Genomic DNA, 21,057 nt, shown 5'->3' with positions numbered 1-21,057 from the left:
TTGTTGCCAAAGCAAACTGCACAGGTTCGAGTCGTTTAGTTGCTGAAGCTGGGGTACTGCAGATCCAGCTTCCTCCCATGGTAGTCCCTGAGTATAACCCACGCTCTGAGCGCAGACTTGTATTTGCTGGGCTAGGAATCACTGTCTGGTTCTCTTTTACTTATAAATATATAGCTCCTGTACTCCCTCTGCACTGGATTTTGAGTGGGCCTACAATCAAAGCACCACATAAACATAGCAACAAAAACCACTTATGGATTTAGCATCACGTATCCACTGTGGTATGTTGCAGAGTCCTGGTCATTTCAGCAGCCCATAGCTGGGTTTGCTTCTTGCAGACACCAGGGAGCTGGTGGGTGCGCAGGTCATTAAGACAGTGTCAGGCAAGAGCTGGAGCCCTTTTATCTGATGTAGCCGGAATGCTTCCTCCTGGGAAGTGCTCCAACCCACAGCTACCTGCTTGCTGACATGTGGTAGATGCTAGAGACACTCTGGCAATCTCCATAAGGCAGTGCTGGCTGCCTTTACGTGCTGAGAAAGGAAAGAAATAGTATATAGTACACAACCCTGCTGTACAGCAACTAATTCCAAGTATTCGTCCCTATGAAAATGCTGGTGGAAGCCCTGCTAACACCTGTCACTTAAATAGAGGACATCATTTGCTTTGAATTTTGAGGGGGTGCTAACAGAGAAAAAAAATCTTCATTTCTGACCCACTTCTGCACTCGTATCACAAAGTGCTCACACTTCTGACAACTCCTCATACGAGTGTCTCCTGACCTTACTTTCTGAATTAGATTTGCTAAGTGTTAGCTGCCAGCTGGTAAATGAGAAGTGAAACCAGCCATCAGTTCCTGCATACGCTGTTCTGGGACAGCAGCTTTGGGTGCTAAGTCTTGAGATCAGTTCCCTGCAGCTCTTGAAGATGATGGAGGGTTTTTACTACATTTTATATCGTGCGTTGGGATGTATCCACTGTCTTTGCACACTAAGGGATGGCTAAGTTACATACACAGAGTCCTTCAAGCTAGTCAGATGCTAGCTTAGCATATTTCCAAGACGTTTGCCCATGGCTGACAGCTATAACCTACAGGAGACTTCTGCCCATCTGGAGAGGCAGCTGGAGGCCAGATTGGGGTGTCCAAGGTGATTAGGCTCCTATGCTTAGGCAACTAAGGCCACGTAACCCTTATGCTGTGCTGGCCCCTGATTAGCTCATCCCTACAACCCAGGAACAGCTGGATGTTGTACAGCCCCTCCACAGCTTCACCACCAACCACAAAACTCCCTGGAGGCAGCAGAAGCTGCCGCCTTCGAACAGTCATGCCAGCCTTACTGAGTCACTGGAAATCCCTGTAAATTAGTCCCAGAATTTTCCAGTTTGTTACAAGGTTTGCAGCAGAGCTAGGACTAGGAGCACACACTGAGCACAGCTAAAAAATCATTCAAGTGATGACAGACAAGCTAAAGGAGTAGCTGCAGTTATGTAGAGATATGTCTTTCTGGTTTAGAAATATGAACACTTTTTAATAGAAAGGTGTGCTTATTGGTCATGTTCAGCAGGTTACTTACAGTGAAAGATTAACTAAAACTCGCAGTTGGGCTATGCATGAAAGGAAAAAAATTAATATCTTCTTTAGAGAAAAAAAAAATAGTTTTATCCTCGAACTTTTGGCCCCAAAACAACAAAGCACTTACTTACACAAATACATGACTTCAACCATATGCTGAAGTTTCCAGAATCAGTGAAAGAAAAATTAATGTGATTTCAGAGTGTTTTGAATCAGCCACATACTTAATTTCTCTGCTGAATCCTATTTCAATTACATTTCATAATAAAATACGAGGGTCATGGGGGGAGACTTTTTAACTGCTTTTGGTATTTCTGAACAAATTCCTGGAATCAGCCATCTTGTAAAATATGCATTCACAGAATTCCCTAAACTGAGTGGTCAAAGTCACAAACCTTCTGGTATGACAAAATCACAATTCAGCATGTTGGCAAACTCCAGCTCCAGTTTTTGGAGTAAAACAGTATTGCCTGTATTGTTTAGGTTACGGTTTTTTAACAGATAATTTGAGCTAAGAGATTCTGTTTTCTTTCAGTTAACTTAGTTAGAAAATCTGTGTAGCTAACTGTACGGGAAGGATGCAAAAGACCTACTCAATCTTATGTAAAACCCAGAAATGAGCATAGATACATGTAAATAGAAAGCAGATTATATCACTATTATAATTTGCCAGATTTTAAATTTGGCATATATGCCAGTACTCAGCTTGTAACTACCAGCCAGTATTACAGTAGAAAGAATAAAATTAATGTTGAGCCTGAAGAAAATCACCTTCAGAGTGCAGCCATTTAGCCACCAAAACCCAGGAATGGTCATGGCTCATTAGTTGAATGCCATGTCATTAAAGTACAACTCAAAAATGTTTAGAGGCATTCATACATATGAAAACACCATGCCTGAAGAAACAGTGATGTCAGGTAGGTCACCCAGCAGTTAAATGTTCAGAGCCTGGAGATGTGGGCAGGAACTCCAATCTCAGAGCTCCACTATCACATTATAAAAATGATTGATATTCCACAAGTTGCACTCTGAACATCATGTGCAAAGATAGCTTCAAGAATTCAAAGCTTAGACCAGAGTCATCGCGTGTTGATTGATGGCCCTGTGTCACTCTGGTTTATGGGTTATGACCACTGGAGACTTCAAAATGAGCTAAGTCAAACATAACAGCATCCTTTGCTCAGTGAAGCAAGGATGCAGGACTCAGAAACCAGACTGTTCTGTCAAAAATAAAATACTTAGCTCAAAAAATCTGTCAGACTTTCAACACTTTTGACAGCTTCCATATTCAATGCATGCAAAAGTGAGTCTGATGAATGCAGACAAAGCATCCAGAATGTTTCTTTGACATTAAAAATCCCTAATCTGGTATATTACCCTTAAATCATTCACACATCTCTTTTATGTAGGTCTCCCTCTCTTGGATGTTCTATAGAAGAAACATCTTCATTAAAGCAAACAAAAATAAACTACTCTTCTTATATTGGGTAGCATTAGAAGCTGTCCTTACATACAGTACAAAAGTATGCTAATACTTTAATGACACTGATGAACAGCATATATTAACTGAAAAATAGCTATCTTTTAAGCATACAAATATCAGGTGTGTTCATCCTGTACTACGACTGTCATTTATTGTGACAGGAGGAATTTTTCTCAGCATGTAAAATGACACGTATTCTATTAATGGTCATAATTACCCAATCCTTCAAATTCAGCCATAGTTGTTATAAGGACATTGCTTTGTAAGATATTTGCTTTTAATTTGAAATCTTCTGTTCTTTAATTTCATTAGGAATCCTTATGTCTCACATCATCCTTGTTGAAAAAGGAAAATCACATAAATTTGGATTATTAGTATTTTGCTGAACTTTTCGCCATTTGGAAAGCTGCAAACAACATAGAGTTTATGAACTCCCACCAAATTCAACAGAAGAGTTTTAGATCAGACATGAGCAATCTAAGGGAAGACACCTATCCAAACTGATAGAAGAATAAGTGACCACAATTTTCTTCATTTTGTGCTGAAGGCACACATAAAAGATTTTAACTGAGATTTAATGGTTAGTAGTGACGTTCCAAGAGACTTGTTTCAAGACAATTAGAAGAGTAAAGAATGAACATTGTTAAAAGGTAAGAAATTTCTAATAACATAGAAACCATGCTGTCACACTTTTGTCATTCATACAGTGTAAGTCAAAGCACAAACACCTGACTGGTCATTTTTTATTCCTATAGCTTTCTCGCTTCATATACATTTGGCTTTAAACCCTATTTTTCTTGTTGGGAAAAAATGACAGCAAGATCCTGTCCTTCTGTCTTACAGATGACATGTACAATCGTGTACCTCAGCATCCCAAGGAACAAGGCTGGAGCTACAAGAACAGAAAGTATGACACAAAGTACACAGAGAACAAGAACCTCATGTGCCTCCTTTACAATCTCTGGACAAGAGGATTGTCCTCTACAGATATGCTGTTAAGCAGAGTGGAAAAAGTATCTGTTTAGTGCAGAATTTTCAGATGCTTGTAAGATATTTTAAAGCCTCACACATCATTACAATAGTTTTGAATACTCCACCATCACAACCTAGCTCTTCTCCCATTAGATTAATAGATACGTTACCCTACGTTTTTAATGAAGCAGGATTAGCCATGCACTTTAGAAATGAGGCTATTTATGCAGGGCTTTTTTCAAACCTTCTATTCAACATTTGGTTGGACAACAGAGATTTAGACTAAAGATTTTTCTTTGTTTCTACATATACATATGTTTCTTCATATACAAGTCACTATTCCTCATATATAGACTTGTGAGATTACTTAAAATGTACAGTTCTGAACCCATTTTATTGGTAGGCATAGTAGAGTTTGGACCTAGCTTGTCTAACTTCAGCAACTTGAAAAGTCACCTACATTAGGAGTCCAGCTGCTTTAGCTGCCCCAGTTGTCAATGAAGAGAGGTGGACGTCCACCAAGGCAATTCAGCTGCATCTAAGACTGCTGCTACGATGCATGTGCAGTTTTATACACGCAAAGGAAGACATGACATCTGGCAAAGCAACCAGTTGCTACTAAAATATGGAGAAGGTCCTGCCCAACACGTCTCGAACATTTAATACAAACTCAATCATACTAGTCCCTGATAGGCACCTCACATCTGTAGTACCCTGATGTGAGAAAACAACTTGTCAGACTTGACCAATACAAATTGGCTGTTCAGAAAAGGTTTTTCTAATATTCTTTCCACTTTACAAGGGTTACACAAGAACAGAAGAAATGCACCCACAGGCTGGTGATGTGTGCACTATGGTGGCCCTTCCGGCTGCCACCATATAAATACAGCCTTCGACACCTCAGGACTTGGTTTTGTTGCTGTTGTATCTTGAGGGGACATTTTAAGCCCAAAAGTTATGGCTTAAAGCACGAGAGCTTCTTCCCCTTTAAAGCTGCCACAAGGAATAACATAGGCCCCAGCCTGCCATGCAACACTGAATTACAGGTCATTCATTTCAGAACAGTGTTAATTCTTCAGAAAATGTGAACACTGCTATTTGCTTTTATGCCAGCAGCCTGAAGGAAAAAGGTTAACTGATTCGTTGGCCTATGGGAAGAAAAATACATGACAACATTCAACAGACTTTATGAATTCTAGATCAACTTCTCTCCTCCTAGTTATATGCTGGTGAAATTCAGTTGGTGTGAATGGCATAGTCCCCAAAAGAGTGCCCAAGTAAGAGGAGAAACACATCCACTAAACTCTGAGTAGATTTGTATCAATAAGATGAAAAAATCTAAAAATATTTTAAAAGGGAGATGATAAACTTCCCACTTAAGTATTCCCACCTGCATCAGTTCCACTAACATTACAACAGGCAAGCTCGGTAGGACAGTGAGGAGTCTGGACTCCAGCTGTTGCTAACACCAGGTAACCTCATTCTGGTACTTACCCAGCTGTTAAAGTGCTCTTTTGTTGTAGGGCTGGGAAGGGGTGCAGATTTTAATCTGTTTCAACCGAAGGTCCGGGAATGTTCAACCATTCAAAATGTCTTTGTGATTGAAAATGTGAACAGACTTTTCAAAATAAATACATAAAATACCTTAAAAATGTCTACCATTAAGGATCCACCACGGTAAATTAAAGCTGGCTTCCTGTATCAGAACACACAGGCAAGTGAAACACATAGACTTTTTTACTTCTGAAGAGGATCAGATTTTATGCTGTTAATGAATGTTCCTGATAAAATATTGGTGGTAATAATTTAATTTTTTTTTTATACTCACAACAAAACCTACTAATAATCTTTACAGCTTTGCTTTCCTTCACTGCACTGTGTTTAACTGAGTAAGGTGTTTTTGCAACCATGCATAAAGACAGCCACTGCCAAGAGAGAAATTTTTATAAGCCTTATTAGCAGGAGTTTCTTACTGCTCAGGTATTTCACATATAATGTTCTTTCTGCTACCTAATAAGAATTGTGACACACGGACCTATTGTACTGAAAAAAATGATAGGATATATGTTCCAATTTTGCTTGTTTGTAGCATCTGGATTCCTTTCTTTAACTTATGAAATAGTCATATAAGTATTTCCCAGAACCAAGCAGCACCAGACTGAAGAAGTAATATTGTTGGCCTTGCAGAATTTCAGAGAGGAATTTGGCTAATGGTCACAAGTTCAACACTGCATGAAAATTTCTGAAGCTGCTTTCTGAAGCTTCACATCCAGAGAGATTTTCCTGTCTCCAAACAGATGTTTGTAAAAAGGAAAGTGGAGTTATAATTTGGTTGGATAAACAAATGTCTTCTGAACTGGGAATGGCAGTCTTCATGCAACGAAGTCCCAGCTTGAACAACAGATGCGCCACTAAAGCAAAACTCCATTTAATTGTTCCAGATGAAAGGTCAAGATCTTTTAGTGCCTCAAGTAGCACAGGGTAGCACTTGAGCATCCTGCTATACCACCAGTAGAGCCACAAATTAAATTTTCAGTCTCCAGTCTTCAGCTGTAATGAAGAAGTGCAGGCTTCTTCTCAGGAAATAATTGTAAAAATAATTGCGCCGGTCTGATTGTGTTTTGCTCTGACCCAGCTTCCTAGTTTCATATAGCCCCAGGGGATCCATATGACAGTAGTGAATCCAAAGCAGTGAAGCTATTTTGTCTCAATCACATCCTGTGAAAAGAGGTATAGAAGACATACAGGCATATACAGGGGTTTAAGAGCAAATGCATTTTCCCTGGCTTGCAGGCTGTTTTGTTCTGCTGCTGTGGTACAAACAGTCGATAAATGGTCAAATTGAAGCCTCAGAAAGAAGTGCCAGTTGAAAGAGGACAGGTGAAATAACGTCAGTTCACAAGTTCCCTTCAAAGAAGGTTTTCTTACATCCATAAAGAAGGCTCAATGAAGTGATCACGCAAATAGCCTGTTGAATAACTTCCCTTAATGCAAGCAGAGGTGTTCTCAAGAAGCTGTGCTACAAAGCAGATGTTTGGCTTGAATGGAAATATTTTCACACCAGTTAATCAAGACAGTTGCTAAAAGAACCCCCGCTATTACTGTGGCATGAAGCTTGTATTTAGATCCGTAAATGCAATACAAGACAACTTATTCTATTTAGGAGAACTAGAATCCTGGATCCAGCTTTAAGAACGAGATTCATTTGTTGATACAAAGGAATCAACAGAGAGCTGTGAACAACTTACATTATTTTTTGGAGTGCGTATTTTAAAAAGCATTTCTTACCTACTGTAATTGGCAGTTACAGGGCAGGTTGACAGGAAAGACTGGAGAAAATAAATTACTTTTCCACTCAGCACTGCTCTGAAGAAAAAGACCGTAAGTGTTCAGTTAGCACTTGCTCATCAAGCCATGCGTGCCTGCTGCCTGGAAGCTTGGACACATACCCTTCACCTGTGATCCACAGGCTCTTTGGTTACATTTGCTCTTAGGCCGCATCTGTCTTCACCTCTGGTTGCTCATCACAGCACGAACTGGGGTCTTGGCACACCAGCCCCCCATAGCATCTGGCACAAATTCTGGAGCTTCCTTTGGGAAGAAACAAGGACGCAGCTGTGTCAGGCACCTAAAACTAAGCAGTGCTCCCAAGTTCTCTAATATAGACTTTTGCTACATCCATGTTTAAGTTTAAACCTGAGAACGTGAACAGCTTCTATCCCGTCTACAACAAGCAACGCTGCCTGCCTTAACATTGTCCACACTGAGCTTGCTAGCAAAGCAGAGTCTGCAGCCAACTGTGAATCATGTATTAACATGCTAAGTAATGTTTGTAAGTAAATTCCATCATTTCATATATATAAAGGGCATCAAGCTCTGTTACTGCTTACAAGTTTCTGGTTTCCCCCTGTGGCTCTAAACCAAATCTCATTTACAAGTGGGAACATATTATTCTGTGTAGTGAATACCTGACCTTTTATTTCTACAGAGTAATTTCCAGAAACAATGCCAAAAGCATGTAGTGCCACTGACAGGGTGACACTGCAGCATTTCATATGCACATTTTCTTGGGAAAAGTATTTGGAAAAAGCTGCAGGAGTCCAATTAAACTTTATCACCTGACTATGCATGCGCACAATAACAAGACTGTATATTAATATCACTGTGACGCCAACACATGCAGAGCTGGTCAGAGTTATACAAACTGTGGGCTCCAACACTTCCTCTAGCAGGAAACTCTGCTGGAGAGAGGATACTTGAAGCAAAGAAATTTCTGGAGTGTGATGGTAATGGAACATAAGCACTTTACTGATAGGGACTGCACTTAGGTATTGTGCTTAAATGTGTTGCTGAATTAAAGCCTTAGGACTTTTAATTCCATGTTTACACTTAACATTTCCCTTAGTATTTATTTTGCTATTACATAAATATATCTGTGACGATTATCTCAACTGTATCTGGCTGCAACCCAGACATTCATTAAATAACCATCACAAGATTGGTAGCACTGTTCGTATTTTACAGATACCTGCAGGACTGTTGTTGACAACGTATGGGCTGTGACAGCCAGGAGTCTATGACAGGACATATTTGTGATTAACTCTAAATGCGTCCCACAATACCAAAGGCTTTCATTGCCTAAGGCTGCTCACCAACTGATGGTCAGGTCAGTTTAATTCAGTCACCAAGAGACAAATGCAGACAACCAGCTTTAAAATTCAAGAAGCCTGAAAATAAAACCTTGGCCTGTCCAGAGTGCTTTTTCGTTTCTCCAGAGCATGCATTCTTCTGAATGAGGAATACAGGTTAGTATCTAAGGATTTCAGTAGCTTTCAAATGTAATGTTAAATTTAAAAGAGTTTAACATCTTTTCGAATAAAGACTGTGTTTGGTCCAGCAGAGGGAGACTGGAGTTTTAGAGAAAGGTAATACAAACACTAAGCATAACAAGGAAAAAAATTCTTTAACTCAAATATATCAGCTATAGATTTTAATATAGATTTTAATTTATAAGACATAGTACCCTAGATCATATAGACAGCTAAATATAGGCAATATCTGATGAAAATCAGACTAAAAACCATATTATAGTGCTTGATACTGATGTAGGATTTGTAGCCTTCATCCCACTTCAAGTCTGATCCTGTGCAAATAACAAAAGAAAACACACTTTATCTAACATGATTTGAAAGTCCTACTGTGATTCTTGATTAAATTTTGAATGCAAAAATATTCAAGTCCAACATGAAATTAGAACAAAAGCAGCCTTCTCTGCCTTTAAATTGTTAGAGTATTATGTCCACTAGCCTGAGACAGAATTCTTGTCCGAGACATATTTCTGTCAAATGTTTTTGAAATTTGACCTAATACATTCAGTGAGTTTTTGAGTTACCCGCATTCTTTCAAGTGTTATTTCTCTATGCACAAACGATCCCTGAAACACTCACTGCAGGGAGAGTAAAAAAAAGCTAATATAGAAATGTTAGGGCTTTCCATTAGTTAATAAAACAGAACCTTTTGCCAGAGATCTCATAGCAGAATTATCTTCAATAAGAAATGTTCTACTGATGATTTAAAAAAAATAAAATCTTCAGAGAGTAATTTGAAACATATTTTATTTCTTAGATAATCCCTTCACATTTTTTTTCAAGCTAGAAAACCTGGAACTGATATATTTAATAGGAATGAAAGAAGAGATTTTAAAGGAGATCTCACTTGAAGAACAGCAAAAAACCAACATAGACCGGACTCCAGAGTCTGGAGGACTAACGGAAGAAAACTGTATCTTTATTTATCTGCTTTCTTCTAGTTTTGACTTCACTATAGTGCTGTTTGTCTTTGCTTAACTCCCTTCAGATGTTCTAGTGAGTAACGTTTGAATATCTCTGTTCATACAAGTAGTCATATTAATGTCAAGAACAGCATTGTGAGGGCACAGATAGCCATGAAGCATATCAGCAGCATGTATTAATGGGGTCCTGAATCCACCAAATACGCAAGGGTCCCCAGGACATACACTTCTGTTTTCAGCTCCCACTGAGGAAAAATTAGAAGAAACGGTAATAAATCTGTGCCACTGAATAAAAGTATGCAAGTAAATAGGGCAACTGTGCCATTATCCCTGAAACAACTCCGGTGACACTGTGCCAAAGCAAAGCTGTATCCTGACATGGACCAGAAGAGGAGGCAGTCCAGTCCAGTCCCGGCCAGCAGCCAGCACTCTGAGCAGCCACCCCAGCAACTTGGTTGCATTGTGCAATAATATTCCTGAACCTCTCTGTTGCTGTTATAAACTGCTGTGTGCTGAAAAGAGAATTTTACCTGGAATGAAATGAGAGACTTGTAGACAATTATCACACCGTGCTAAATGAAAAATTGTTGGCTTACCGTGTGTAGATTTAAGGATGTGAGATGAGGACAAAAGTAAGATAAAGGTACCTCTACTCTCCCTTTGTATTTCCTATGCTGATCAGATGCAGATTTCACAAAGCCCAGCAACTACAAAACCTAACACTAACTATCCCAACTCACAGTGCTATACAGCAAGGGTACTTCCAAGGACAGATAAACATATTCCTGATTCACAGCCACTTGTCTCCATTCTGTGAGCACCCAGCAGTCTCTTCCCATTATTATTTCTATTGAATGGCCTGTAAGACCTAAGTGTTTTCAGCCAAGCTAAAATAAAATATAAAATAAAATAAAAAATAAAAGATAATAAAAAACTAAAAAAATAAAATCCAATTTTAAAAATAAAAATAAAATAAACCCTGTGTGTTTTACATGAGGAAACACCCACCTGCCAGCAGTTTGCCCTCAGGAAAATGTCAATAGAAACCTGGAGGAAGCTCTTTGCAGAGAGTGCCTGCTCTTTTTTTAGAGTGGCCCAGTAAACCCTGATCCCAGCCCAGAAACCCAGTCCCTGGGCTGACCAGTTCATCTCTCACCTCCCTATTTCACAACAGGAGAAATCCATCACCCATTGCCTACTTCAAAAGCAGTTTTAAAGCTGCAGGCAGTGGGTTTTGACCTAACTCCAGCTTATCTGGCAGAGTACACTGTTCACAGGCTCCTCAGATTCACAGCTGCAGTAAAAGAGAGTCATTAAATAAGCAGCTCTTGGGTTTTTCTTTGTTGAGATACACCAGCTGATATGCTTTGGGGATTACTGCATTATCAGGATGGTTGCATAACTGAAAGGGGGGTGAATACTATTTCAAACCAGCAAATGAACTGCCAGGTGCAGGTGTGAGAAAGACAAACAGAATCAGCACAGGCTTAACACAGAGAGGAAAATGCCAAATCCTCCCATGACAGAACTTGAAAGTCACGGTCACATTAAAAAAAAACCCACAAACAGAAGAAGAAATATTATACCTTAACCATATATTCTCTGCTTGTTCTGTGTTATTTGTTAGTTCTGGTGTTGCCAGCCTTCAGAAGAAAAACCTGGTGTCAGAGCCAGAAAAAGATCAACTGGTTGGCTTAAAGCCAATCAAGCAGTCCTCTGGTTTGTTGGTATGTTTCCTGATTCTTTGGAAACTTTTCCTGAAATCATACAGGGAATGGTGAACCAATTCAGTGACTCCCACAGCCCCTCAACAGGGACCCACTACCTCTATGTTGTGAGTTGTGTGAGGAAAGTCATCGCCTGTGTGTGGACCAAAGGATGGAAGGTGGTGATCCTGACTGGGAGACCACTGTACATCGAGGAGTCAGAGATCCACATCACAGTTAACCTGAGTAGGTGCAGCCTGTGCTGTGCTGCACAGATCCCTTGGCCACAGGATAAACTCAGCCTGTAACAAGAGCCAGCAGGTAGCTCCCACTTGGTATGGGTTATTGTGTCTCCTGCCTGGCCGTGCCTTTGTCTAAAAGGGCAACAAGAAGTTCTCCTGTGAACATCCTTCATGAACAGAGTTGTTTTCTTGTAAGATAACTATATAGCTTGAATGATTAAAAAGGGGGAGCTTCTCTCCATGGACAGGACCTGCTCAGCATGCCCTGGGGAAAATCCACCCGGGCTCCATATGATGCTGCACAAACACAAGGTTCCCAGCATCTGAAAGGACAAAATATTTACTCGCTATCTATATTCCTCTTCTTATTCTGTCTTATTAAAGCAGTTATTAAGTCATTTGTTGTCAGGCCTTTCTTACTGACATCCAAAAGAGCCCTGCACCAGCTCACTGTCACCTCACTCCCCAGCTCCAGGGCAGAACATCCTCACTTCCCACTCGTGCCTTAAAATATGTAAGTCTTTGCGACCTAGATATCTACACTCCTCCTACACTCAATGGAGTTGAGTTCATGGACTCTGCAGAGCGCATCAGCTCATGTTTGGTCAGCTGAATCACCCTCTAGACTCCGCTGGCCATGCTGACTAGCCCTCCACATGAGGGTACCATTACTGCAAGGATGGCCACATCCTCATTTGATTAGTATGTATGAAATGTCTTTAAAAAATTGAAAAGCCATTTTAGATACAAACGTTGCCAGACCATCCAAAGAATGACCAAAAAGGACCTTGAGTAGTCACAATGTTTGCATGCCTTCAGCAGAAGACAGAAGCGATGCCTGATAGCAATGCTTTTCAAAATAACTTTCCTTTATGAACACAATCCATTCAAACTTGCTTGAGTGCAGCTGAGGTGGCCTACCTTTTGCCCAAGAACCGCTTTTTCTGATGCAACCAAACATTTCAGCACAACTGCAACAGCTGGGAACCAGATATTAAAGTATCATTGGCATACTTTTAGCACAATGCTGTTGTTTGTGGCTAGTTCAGGGCATGTCATTATCTCTCCCAGTATTTCATACAGATTTAAGGATAGATGGGGACTTAAATCTTATAAAGAAACATCACCTCACACACAGTGATCCCTAACCCTGTAATGCCAGGCTAGTTAAGAAGTGAACCTGCCTAGAAAGTGCTATAAAACATAAATGGCTGGCCCCAGCAATGAAAGAGACCCTTAGACATCTATTAAATGAGCATGGTGCAGTACGTGGTGAAAATGGAACCAAGTTACTTTTAATTCATTCAGTCCCATTGATCTTAGGCAGTAACAAATAATAAACTACTTTGCAATTTAGATTAAATATTAGTAAGACAATTAATTATTCCAAGACTGCTGACAATGACAGAGACAAGTTAAAAAAATCTTGCTGGAGCTACTGATCGAGATTTAATGTTGTTGCCAGTAAAGAATCATACTTTAGATGATAGAACATAGAATAGATCACAGAATGGTTTGGGTTGGAAGGGACCTTAAAGGTCACCTAGTTCCAATCTCCCTACCATGGGCAGGGACACCTTCCACTAGATGAGGATTCGAAGTATTTTTCCTTCACAGGACTAAAAAGAAATTCATAAACCAAGCCAGAAAAACTGTTCAGATATTGGCTGTTGCTGTACCTCCTCCTTTGCTCTCCTCACACTCATCAGAGGAATAGAAACTCCACCCAAGCTTTCATTCTACTTCTGCCTGAAGAGCTAAGTGGGTGCACAATCATCAATGCGGCCAAGGACTGAAGACATTCAAGCAGGAAAAATTCTCTGGCAAGCTTCTGTTTCCTTCTTTTTTTTTTTTGTTTCTTGGGTCACTGCCTAGTCACCAACCCAACCTCTTGCTCAATTCAACTGAATCTGTGTGAAATCGGGTGTGAGCAAACAAGGGAATGAAAGGAAATATTTTGGCAATGTTTGCTATTGGGATTGAAATGTCTTTTGTCTTTTCTGGCTGATATTTCTAATTGAGATGATTTCTGTGGCCTCCCTTTAAGCAGCACTTCCCTCTGACCAGATTCTGGAGCTCTGAAGGTTATGGCTAAGAGGAGGCCTTCTTCAGAGAAATCCAGAAATCAGTAACTCATTACTGTAAAACTACAATGGGCAGTAGACTCAACTAGATCAATTTAAACAATTAAAGTCTAACAACCTTTAGTTAATGATCTATCTAGTTCGGGTTATTTATCTGCAACAAACTTCAATATACAGCAAAGAATTCTAAGAGTAAAAAGCTCCAGGAACAAAACACAGAAAATCTCTGCAAATATTTTTGTGAGTATGAGGCCCAAAGGGTGTTAGCAGGTGTTTCTGTTTATTTTCTTTAAGAAGGAAGGGTTGGGTCCTGTATGTTGACTTCAGTGGGAGCTGTTATGCTCTGTCTTCTTTCAAATCACAACTCCGATTGATTACTTTTTCTTGCCTTTCAAAGGCCACATACTTAACAGTCAGAATTATATATAAATATGTTTGGTAAAATGTTTAAAGATGGGAATAATGGCTTATTTTCTCTTTTTGTATGTGAGTAAACAGTGATTTTTAGAGATGCTGAGAACCACCAACAGCAATACACTATGCATTTCTGAAAATTAGATCCAGCTTTAAGGAGCCTATATATGGATCCAGATAGGCCAAATCATAGCCAAAGAAATCAGAGGACATGGAATTCAGTCAATAAAAGAGATGTCAAGAATGGATGAGTAAATCTAGTTTTTTTTCAGCGCAACCATGTTAATTCCAAGCCTTCCTTTCTCCATGCAGTGCTCGATGGCCCTGGATAAAATGGAAGATTTGAATCTGAAACAGACAGTGGCCCGAGCTGAGATACATGAAGTGGAAGGTATTCCCCTCACAAAAACAATATGCAGCACGTGGGACCAAGTGTGGAAGTTCAAAGCCAGACCTGACGATCTGCTCATCGCAACCTATGCAAAAGCAGGTTGGTGTGGGCAGGAAACAGAATAGAAAAGTTTGGGATAGTGCTTATTGTTGGAATTGAAAATTATGTTTTTCTGTTGTGACTGATACTTGTTTAATCCCAAACCAGACATATTTTAAAGACATGAAGCTCTGTCAGCTGCGACTAGTAACTTCTGGCTTTTTTGGCAGAAGTAACAACCATCTACTATTATTGAAGTTCAAATTGTCAAAGTCTAATTACCTATACTTAAATGTTTCCTTTGATTTAGATTATATACATATATATCATTGGCAACAATAGAAGTTTGCCACCAATAGGTAATGATTTAACAAAGCCTAGTAAAAAGTCATCGTTATTAAGAAATAATAGAAACTGACTGAACAACTATGGGTTGTATTATATATTTGGGGAATGACTTGGTGTGTAAACCAGCACTGGTTTCTGGAAATGGGTTAATTATTTTAAGGAAATAACCAAATTCACTTAATAATTTCAGCAAATAAAATAAAATACCCACCATTAATACTAGCTATCTGGTATTCTATTCAGTGATTGGCTACTTAGCTTATTACTATTTCTCCTCTTGATCAGACCCTTTATACTTATTACACAGGAAAACAATGAATAACATGCATCAATATTAATCCTGGATGAATAAAAATATGTACAGTTTAGGGGACTCAGGAACAGATTCAGGAACATTTGATGATCATAAAAAAAAATTACTTGAATTAGTAAGAATGTTTACATATTTTTTTCAGTAGTAAAAAAAACATTATTGCAAAAAAAAACCCTATTGTTTTTGTAAAACCTGAAAGCTTTTGATTTATTTCCTGTATACTGAAAGCAAAACCACATTATTTTATCCAGCCTGGATTAAAACCTCTCAGTCATTGAACTGAAAAGAAATAAAGTTAGGAGTCCATTTGACATTATATTGTATCGCCAGAGATGCACAATTCAAGCATTTTAAGAAGGGCTGAGTTTCCTGCCCACATTGCTTTCGAAGTTATCCCTTAGCCTGCTCTTTAGCTGACCTGCCACAGTACCTCGGAGCAGATGTGGTTAACCCACTGATCACGGCTATATGGAAAAAGAGGCACATGAGAGACACCATACTGTAACTCTTACAAGATGTTGCAGTAGCTCAGGCAGATGAAATGTTATACTGGCCTTCATTAAAGCATTTCAAATGGGAACATTGAAAATGCTGCAACTTTTTTATATTTTCAAACTGCATAAAATTCTTACCCACTCAAAGTTCAGGTATTTCATTTTTTCATTCAAATTCAGGATGAAAACAAATGTTGAAATACCTGTTTTTTTTGTGAGGTATGAAAATTGGGAGGAGGGAATTTCATTCCCCTCTGCAAATAATACAATCTCCAAATAATAGTGAGTTTATCCCAAAGCTTTTTTCATTACTGGCGTGGGGGTGGAGGCTATTTCTGCTGGCAAGAAGCAGCCTGTCTAAAATGGAATCCCTGAAATTCCCTTGCATTTTTCCTCCATTATCCTCTCTTTCCACCTTGTCCATTATCTTCTGTGCTGTTCCTTCCTCCTTCAATATAGAGTCCATCCTTCCGGCTTTTAGTTCCCTAGCAGAAGAGACTCTTGGCTATCCCTGAGGGAAACACCTAAACACTGACATTTTCAGGTACCACATGGACACAGGAGATAGTGGATATGATTCAACAAAATGGAGATGTTGACAAGTGTAGACGCGCCACTACTTACAGACGCCATCCTTTCCTTGAGTGGGTTTTCCAAGAGTCTTCAGCTGCGAGTTACTCAGGTGAATATTATACAAACGGGTTTGTATTTTAGACAAAATGAAACAAAACAAGCACCCAGTGCTGATGCCACAGGTTTCCTTGGAAAGGTCCCACTTGCTTTGTCACTGAACTATGCACCATGTTGGGTATTAGGGATCAGTTCAGTTGCTTTAACATAAACATATAGTGATACTCAAGCCAATGCAAGGCTGGCAGATGTGACCCAGGTGCTACTGAAGACCATGCTGTTCTGGAGTGGCATCTGAAAGCTGTGTGTCATACTCCACAGTATCTAAACCAGCAGCAGATATACGTAAAATGGCAATGTGGGGACAATTGAATCCCATTCTCTCATTAGGGTCTGTATGGAAGAGAAACCGATGTTGTGGATGTATTCCCAAAAGGTGGATAATATTTTCAGTGGTTTTGCTACTGTTTTGAGTAACTGCTGTTAAATTCTAGGGTCTAGTCATCTAAACAAGCTGTGGGGCATTCAGGCAACCAGCAGGCCTGACTGTTTTGCAAAGACAGTTTCCTACAAGAGTCTTCCCCAGGCAAGGGGTCCCATTCCACACAAATCTTTAAGCCAGACTCTCTTCACATGTGAAGCTAAAAAGCTTGACTAACTGTGCAGCAGAAGTTCTACTTTTTCTCTTCTAAGCTAAACTGTGTTGACACAGAGAGAGACAAAAAATTATAGAGGATGATAGGGAAAAAAATTATAGAGGTCATGATGTATGTTTAAAAAGAAGGGGGGGAGGGGATAACACATCTTCACATATCACCGGATATTCCCAAGTATTCCCATATATCCAAAGCTACTCAAAATCCACTGTCCATCATTCTCCTAGTTTCTCTTTACACGCTATCCAGAAAGTCTAGTCAGCCAGTCTATTAGTCTCATATCCTAGAAAGAAACAAAAATTTCTTACCTGCAAAGTGAAAGGAGATCACTAAATATTGTGAAGGAAAAACATTGGTTGGGTAAATACAAATTAGTATTTATCATTATGCCTTGGAATGTAGGCGTTAGACACGGTCCCAAGAAAGCAAGAAGAAGATATGAATCAGTGTTCCCCCTTTCCTCCTTGAATACATGGGTAAAAATTTCTCTAGAAACACTGAAGGTGCTTATGCAATGTTGTATATGTTACACTGCTGTGTAATTGCTTTGGAGATAAATGATCATTGCAAGGTGAACTGCTGAAAAGTCACAGTCAAAATCCCATATATGAGAATAGCAAAGAAGTGCTAGTGCGATGTAGAAAACAAGTCACATCTCATAATGAAACATCCCACAGGCCTGGAGTTAGCTGAAGCTATGCCTTCTCCACGAACAATAAAAACTCATCTCCCTGTGCAGCTGGTGCCTCCCTCCTTCTGGGAACAAAACTGTAAGGTAAGGCTGAAGAGGTAGGACTCAATTCTACTTCACTTGCAAAGAAAGTGACATAAACCAGGACTCAATATGGTTTCCAGGATATTTGTGAAACCTAAAGGTCTCCACGGATATTTTCCCTTTAACGTGCAAAGCCTGTGTGAAACTAAAGAAGTCATGACTAAGTAAGTTAGCTGAGTTGGATTTCAGAAAATGGCGCCTTCAAAGCAAAATCTCTTAAGCCTCTGTCATCAGGCTCCAGGAGAAAACTCCAGAGGATGCTCAATCTTATATCTATATAAGCATGTGTAAGTTGATTTTTTTCTCTCTCTCTCTCTTTTCATGTCAATAAAGATAATCTATGTGGCAAGAAATGCAAAAGACAACCTGGTGTCGTACTACCATTTCCACAGAATGAATAAAGGAATGCCTGAGCCAGGAACCTGGGAGGAGTTCATGGAGAAATTCATGACCGGAAAAGGTGATGAACTGCAATCTGTTGTATAAGAGATTTTGTTCATTTAAAAAAATGTATGGCATTGATTTATTTATTTCAGCTATGGTTTGAAATCCAGTGCTGACACTCTATGGAAGGATATCTACTGAAAGTGTTTCAGTAGTAATTTATTTTCATTCATGGGTTTTTACTAGTACCTGAAGGATGAATTCTATCTTTATATTCCCATTTTGAAAAAAAAAAAAAAAATGCTACTCTTATTCTATTATCATTCAGAAACATATGTGACATTTTTCAGGCTTAATCTCTTCTCTCTGGCCTGAAAGCCAGCTGGGAAGGAACAGTGGTTTAATTGGTTTTATTCTAGCCTGATATACAAGAAACCAAGGTTTAATTTTGTGTAGAAATGTGTGGTGTGAATTTGAGTTATGGAAGTCTTTTTACCTAAATTCATCTGGATAAAAATCAGGCATTTGAACAAAGCCAGTTATCTAGCTAAAGACAGGCAACCCCAAAAGCTGATTCTTCCCTTTTTAAAAGACGTGCTCATGTCCAGGAAAAAAAAACCTGCTCAGGTGGATGGCAGTTTGCAGTTTTGGTCAGTAAAGCTTCCATAGATTCTTAATATTTTTGCCACCATGTAGGCCTAGAAACACCACTGTGGACCAGCATGAGAGTCTCATGTCTAAAGAAGAACTTGTGTCTTGTGTTTGATCAGCTCGGCTTGGCAGCCATCAGTCCCAGTGCCAACATCTAGAACATAGGTACCTCTGTCCAAGCTAGTCACCTTGATACTTGCTGGAGAGAAACAGGCACTTCTGATAGTATACCAAATATTTAAACTAGTTAGAAGCACAGAATAATGCAAGTTGGAAGGGACCTTTGGTGTCCATCTGGTCCAACCCCCTGCTCAAATCCGGGCCACTTAAGACCGGTCTTGTCCAGCTGATCAGATGAATCCCTCTGGAAATGTGTGTTTCTCTCCATTGACTGTAAAGGCAGCCTGGATTTTTCATTCGGGGTAAGCATCTGCATTTGTTGCCCTCTAAAGTTACACATGAATCCTGCTCTGAGGGATTAATAGCATGAGTGCTGTGATGAGCACAGAGCACAGCAGTCACGGCCACAGTGATTCAAAACCAGCTGTGAAACGCCCAGACACTGGTTATGAGGGAAACATGAGTGTCACAGATACCTAAAGACAGTTTGGGCATTTATAGCTGCTGCTGCTGTTACTCCTTTTTCAGTGCTCTGGGGTTCCTGGTATGACCACGTAAAAGGATGGTGGAAGGCAAAAGATAAGCACCGCATTCTCTATCTCTTCTATGAAGATATGAAGGAGGTAAAAGGCTGAACATATGTTTATAGAGCTCTGAAATCTGGAAGTCCAGTAAATACTACCTATGATCAACCCTTTTCTATTATAATGCCAGCTGTAGCAGTAAATCTTCCAATAACCTGATCTTTTCACCCTGACAATTGCAACTTTAAAACTATGTTTGATTTCTTTGCTTTTCCTGACTCTGTGTCTTATCCCATTTTATTTTCTCTGCAGAATCCAAAGCAAGAAATTCAGAAGATTTTGAAGTTCTTGGAGAAGGACGTGACTCAGGAGGTTCTAAACAAGATACTCCATTACACCTCATTTGAGATAATGAAGGAAAATCCCATGACAAACTACACTAGAGAGTTTCAGGGAATAATGGATCACTCCCTCTCCCCATTCATGAGAAAAGGTACTGAGGTTTGTTACTGGCACCAACTCTGTCTTCCCGGTTGTCATTCTGTTTTGAAATAAGGCTTGAAGTACAAGTATCTAGTGAGTCATGGCTAATGGGCTTCAGGAAATACTGGTAAATTGATCTTTTTTCTTTTTTTTGCTTTGCTGTTTCTTAGGGGTTGTCGGGGACTGGCAGAATTATTTCACTGTGGCACAGAATAAGAAATTTGATGAAGATTATAAGAAGAAAATGGCTGATACCTCTCTTGTTTTTCGCACAGAACTGTGATTATTAGCAATAGGAATTATTGTCTATGATCTTCAGCCTTTTCCATTTTATATATTTTGCTTTTCCTTCACAAAATGCCTATGTCCCTAAGATTTCAATATCTCTCTTTCACACACCACTGGTTTTTCATTATCGTGAGTGTGCCCAAATTATGTGGAAGTTTAGATTGGTCTCACTGAAGAAAATAATCCCACTGGATACTTCTCATTTATCCCTCCCACAGTAACTTTCAGCATTAACAAAAATATTTCAGACATGCTTTGAGTTTTTGTCTTTGTAAAACTGCAGTTGATATTCCTGGCATTTTGAAATCAACCTCTAACAGAAATTAGGAACCAACAGGAAAAAAGGTTTTAAAAGAGTGCAACAGGTGTGGGCATTATGTGTTATTCATATTTGTAGGAACAATAATCAATAAATAACAATAAACAAATTTAAAGGTGGTCAAGCATAAATAGAGCAATAGAAGTGCACAGAGAAGAATCATTTTCTCTTTCTCTCATTTTAAGCTGGACATCATAAATGACATTGAGATGAAAGCAGCATTTCCAAAAACACTGAACACCCATTACTGCCTTTGATAAAACTTGCTAAAAGGCTACATAGAGGCATTCATCTACAATCCAGCTGTGGAGGTAGTATTCCCTACTGCATCAAGACAAGAAGCTTTTATCACTATTGCCTTTTGAAACGGATCACAATC

The 21,057-nt window shown here is 39.4% G+C and overlaps 1 protein-coding gene across 1 annotated transcript; it reads left to right on the top strand.

The window, feature by feature from the left end:
- The first annotated feature begins 8,804 nt into the window (after positions 1–8,804).
- SULT1C4 (sulfotransferase family 1C member 4) lies at positions 8,805–20,354 on the top strand. Its single transcript, XM_059816541.1, has 8 exons — positions 8,805–8,831; positions 14,576–14,753; positions 16,393–16,530; positions 17,812–17,909; positions 18,243–18,369; positions 19,593–19,687; positions 19,901–20,081; positions 20,242–20,354. The coding sequence occupies exons 2-8, from the start codon at positions 14,582–14,584 to the stop codon at positions 20,352–20,354; spliced, it is 924 nt and encodes a 307-aa protein (XP_059672524.1). The 5' UTR covers positions 8,805–8,831; positions 14,576–14,581.
- Positions 20,355–21,057: the final 703 nt, after the last annotated feature.

Source organism: Gavia stellata, chromosome 1, assembly GCF_030936135.1.
Source record: "Gavia stellata isolate bGavSte3 chromosome 1, bGavSte3.hap2, whole genome shotgun sequence".
Classification (NCBI taxonomy): domain Eukaryota; kingdom Metazoa; phylum Chordata; class Aves; order Gaviiformes; family Gaviidae; genus Gavia; species Gavia stellata.
This window is presented reverse-complemented; position numbering and strand designations above follow the sequence as displayed.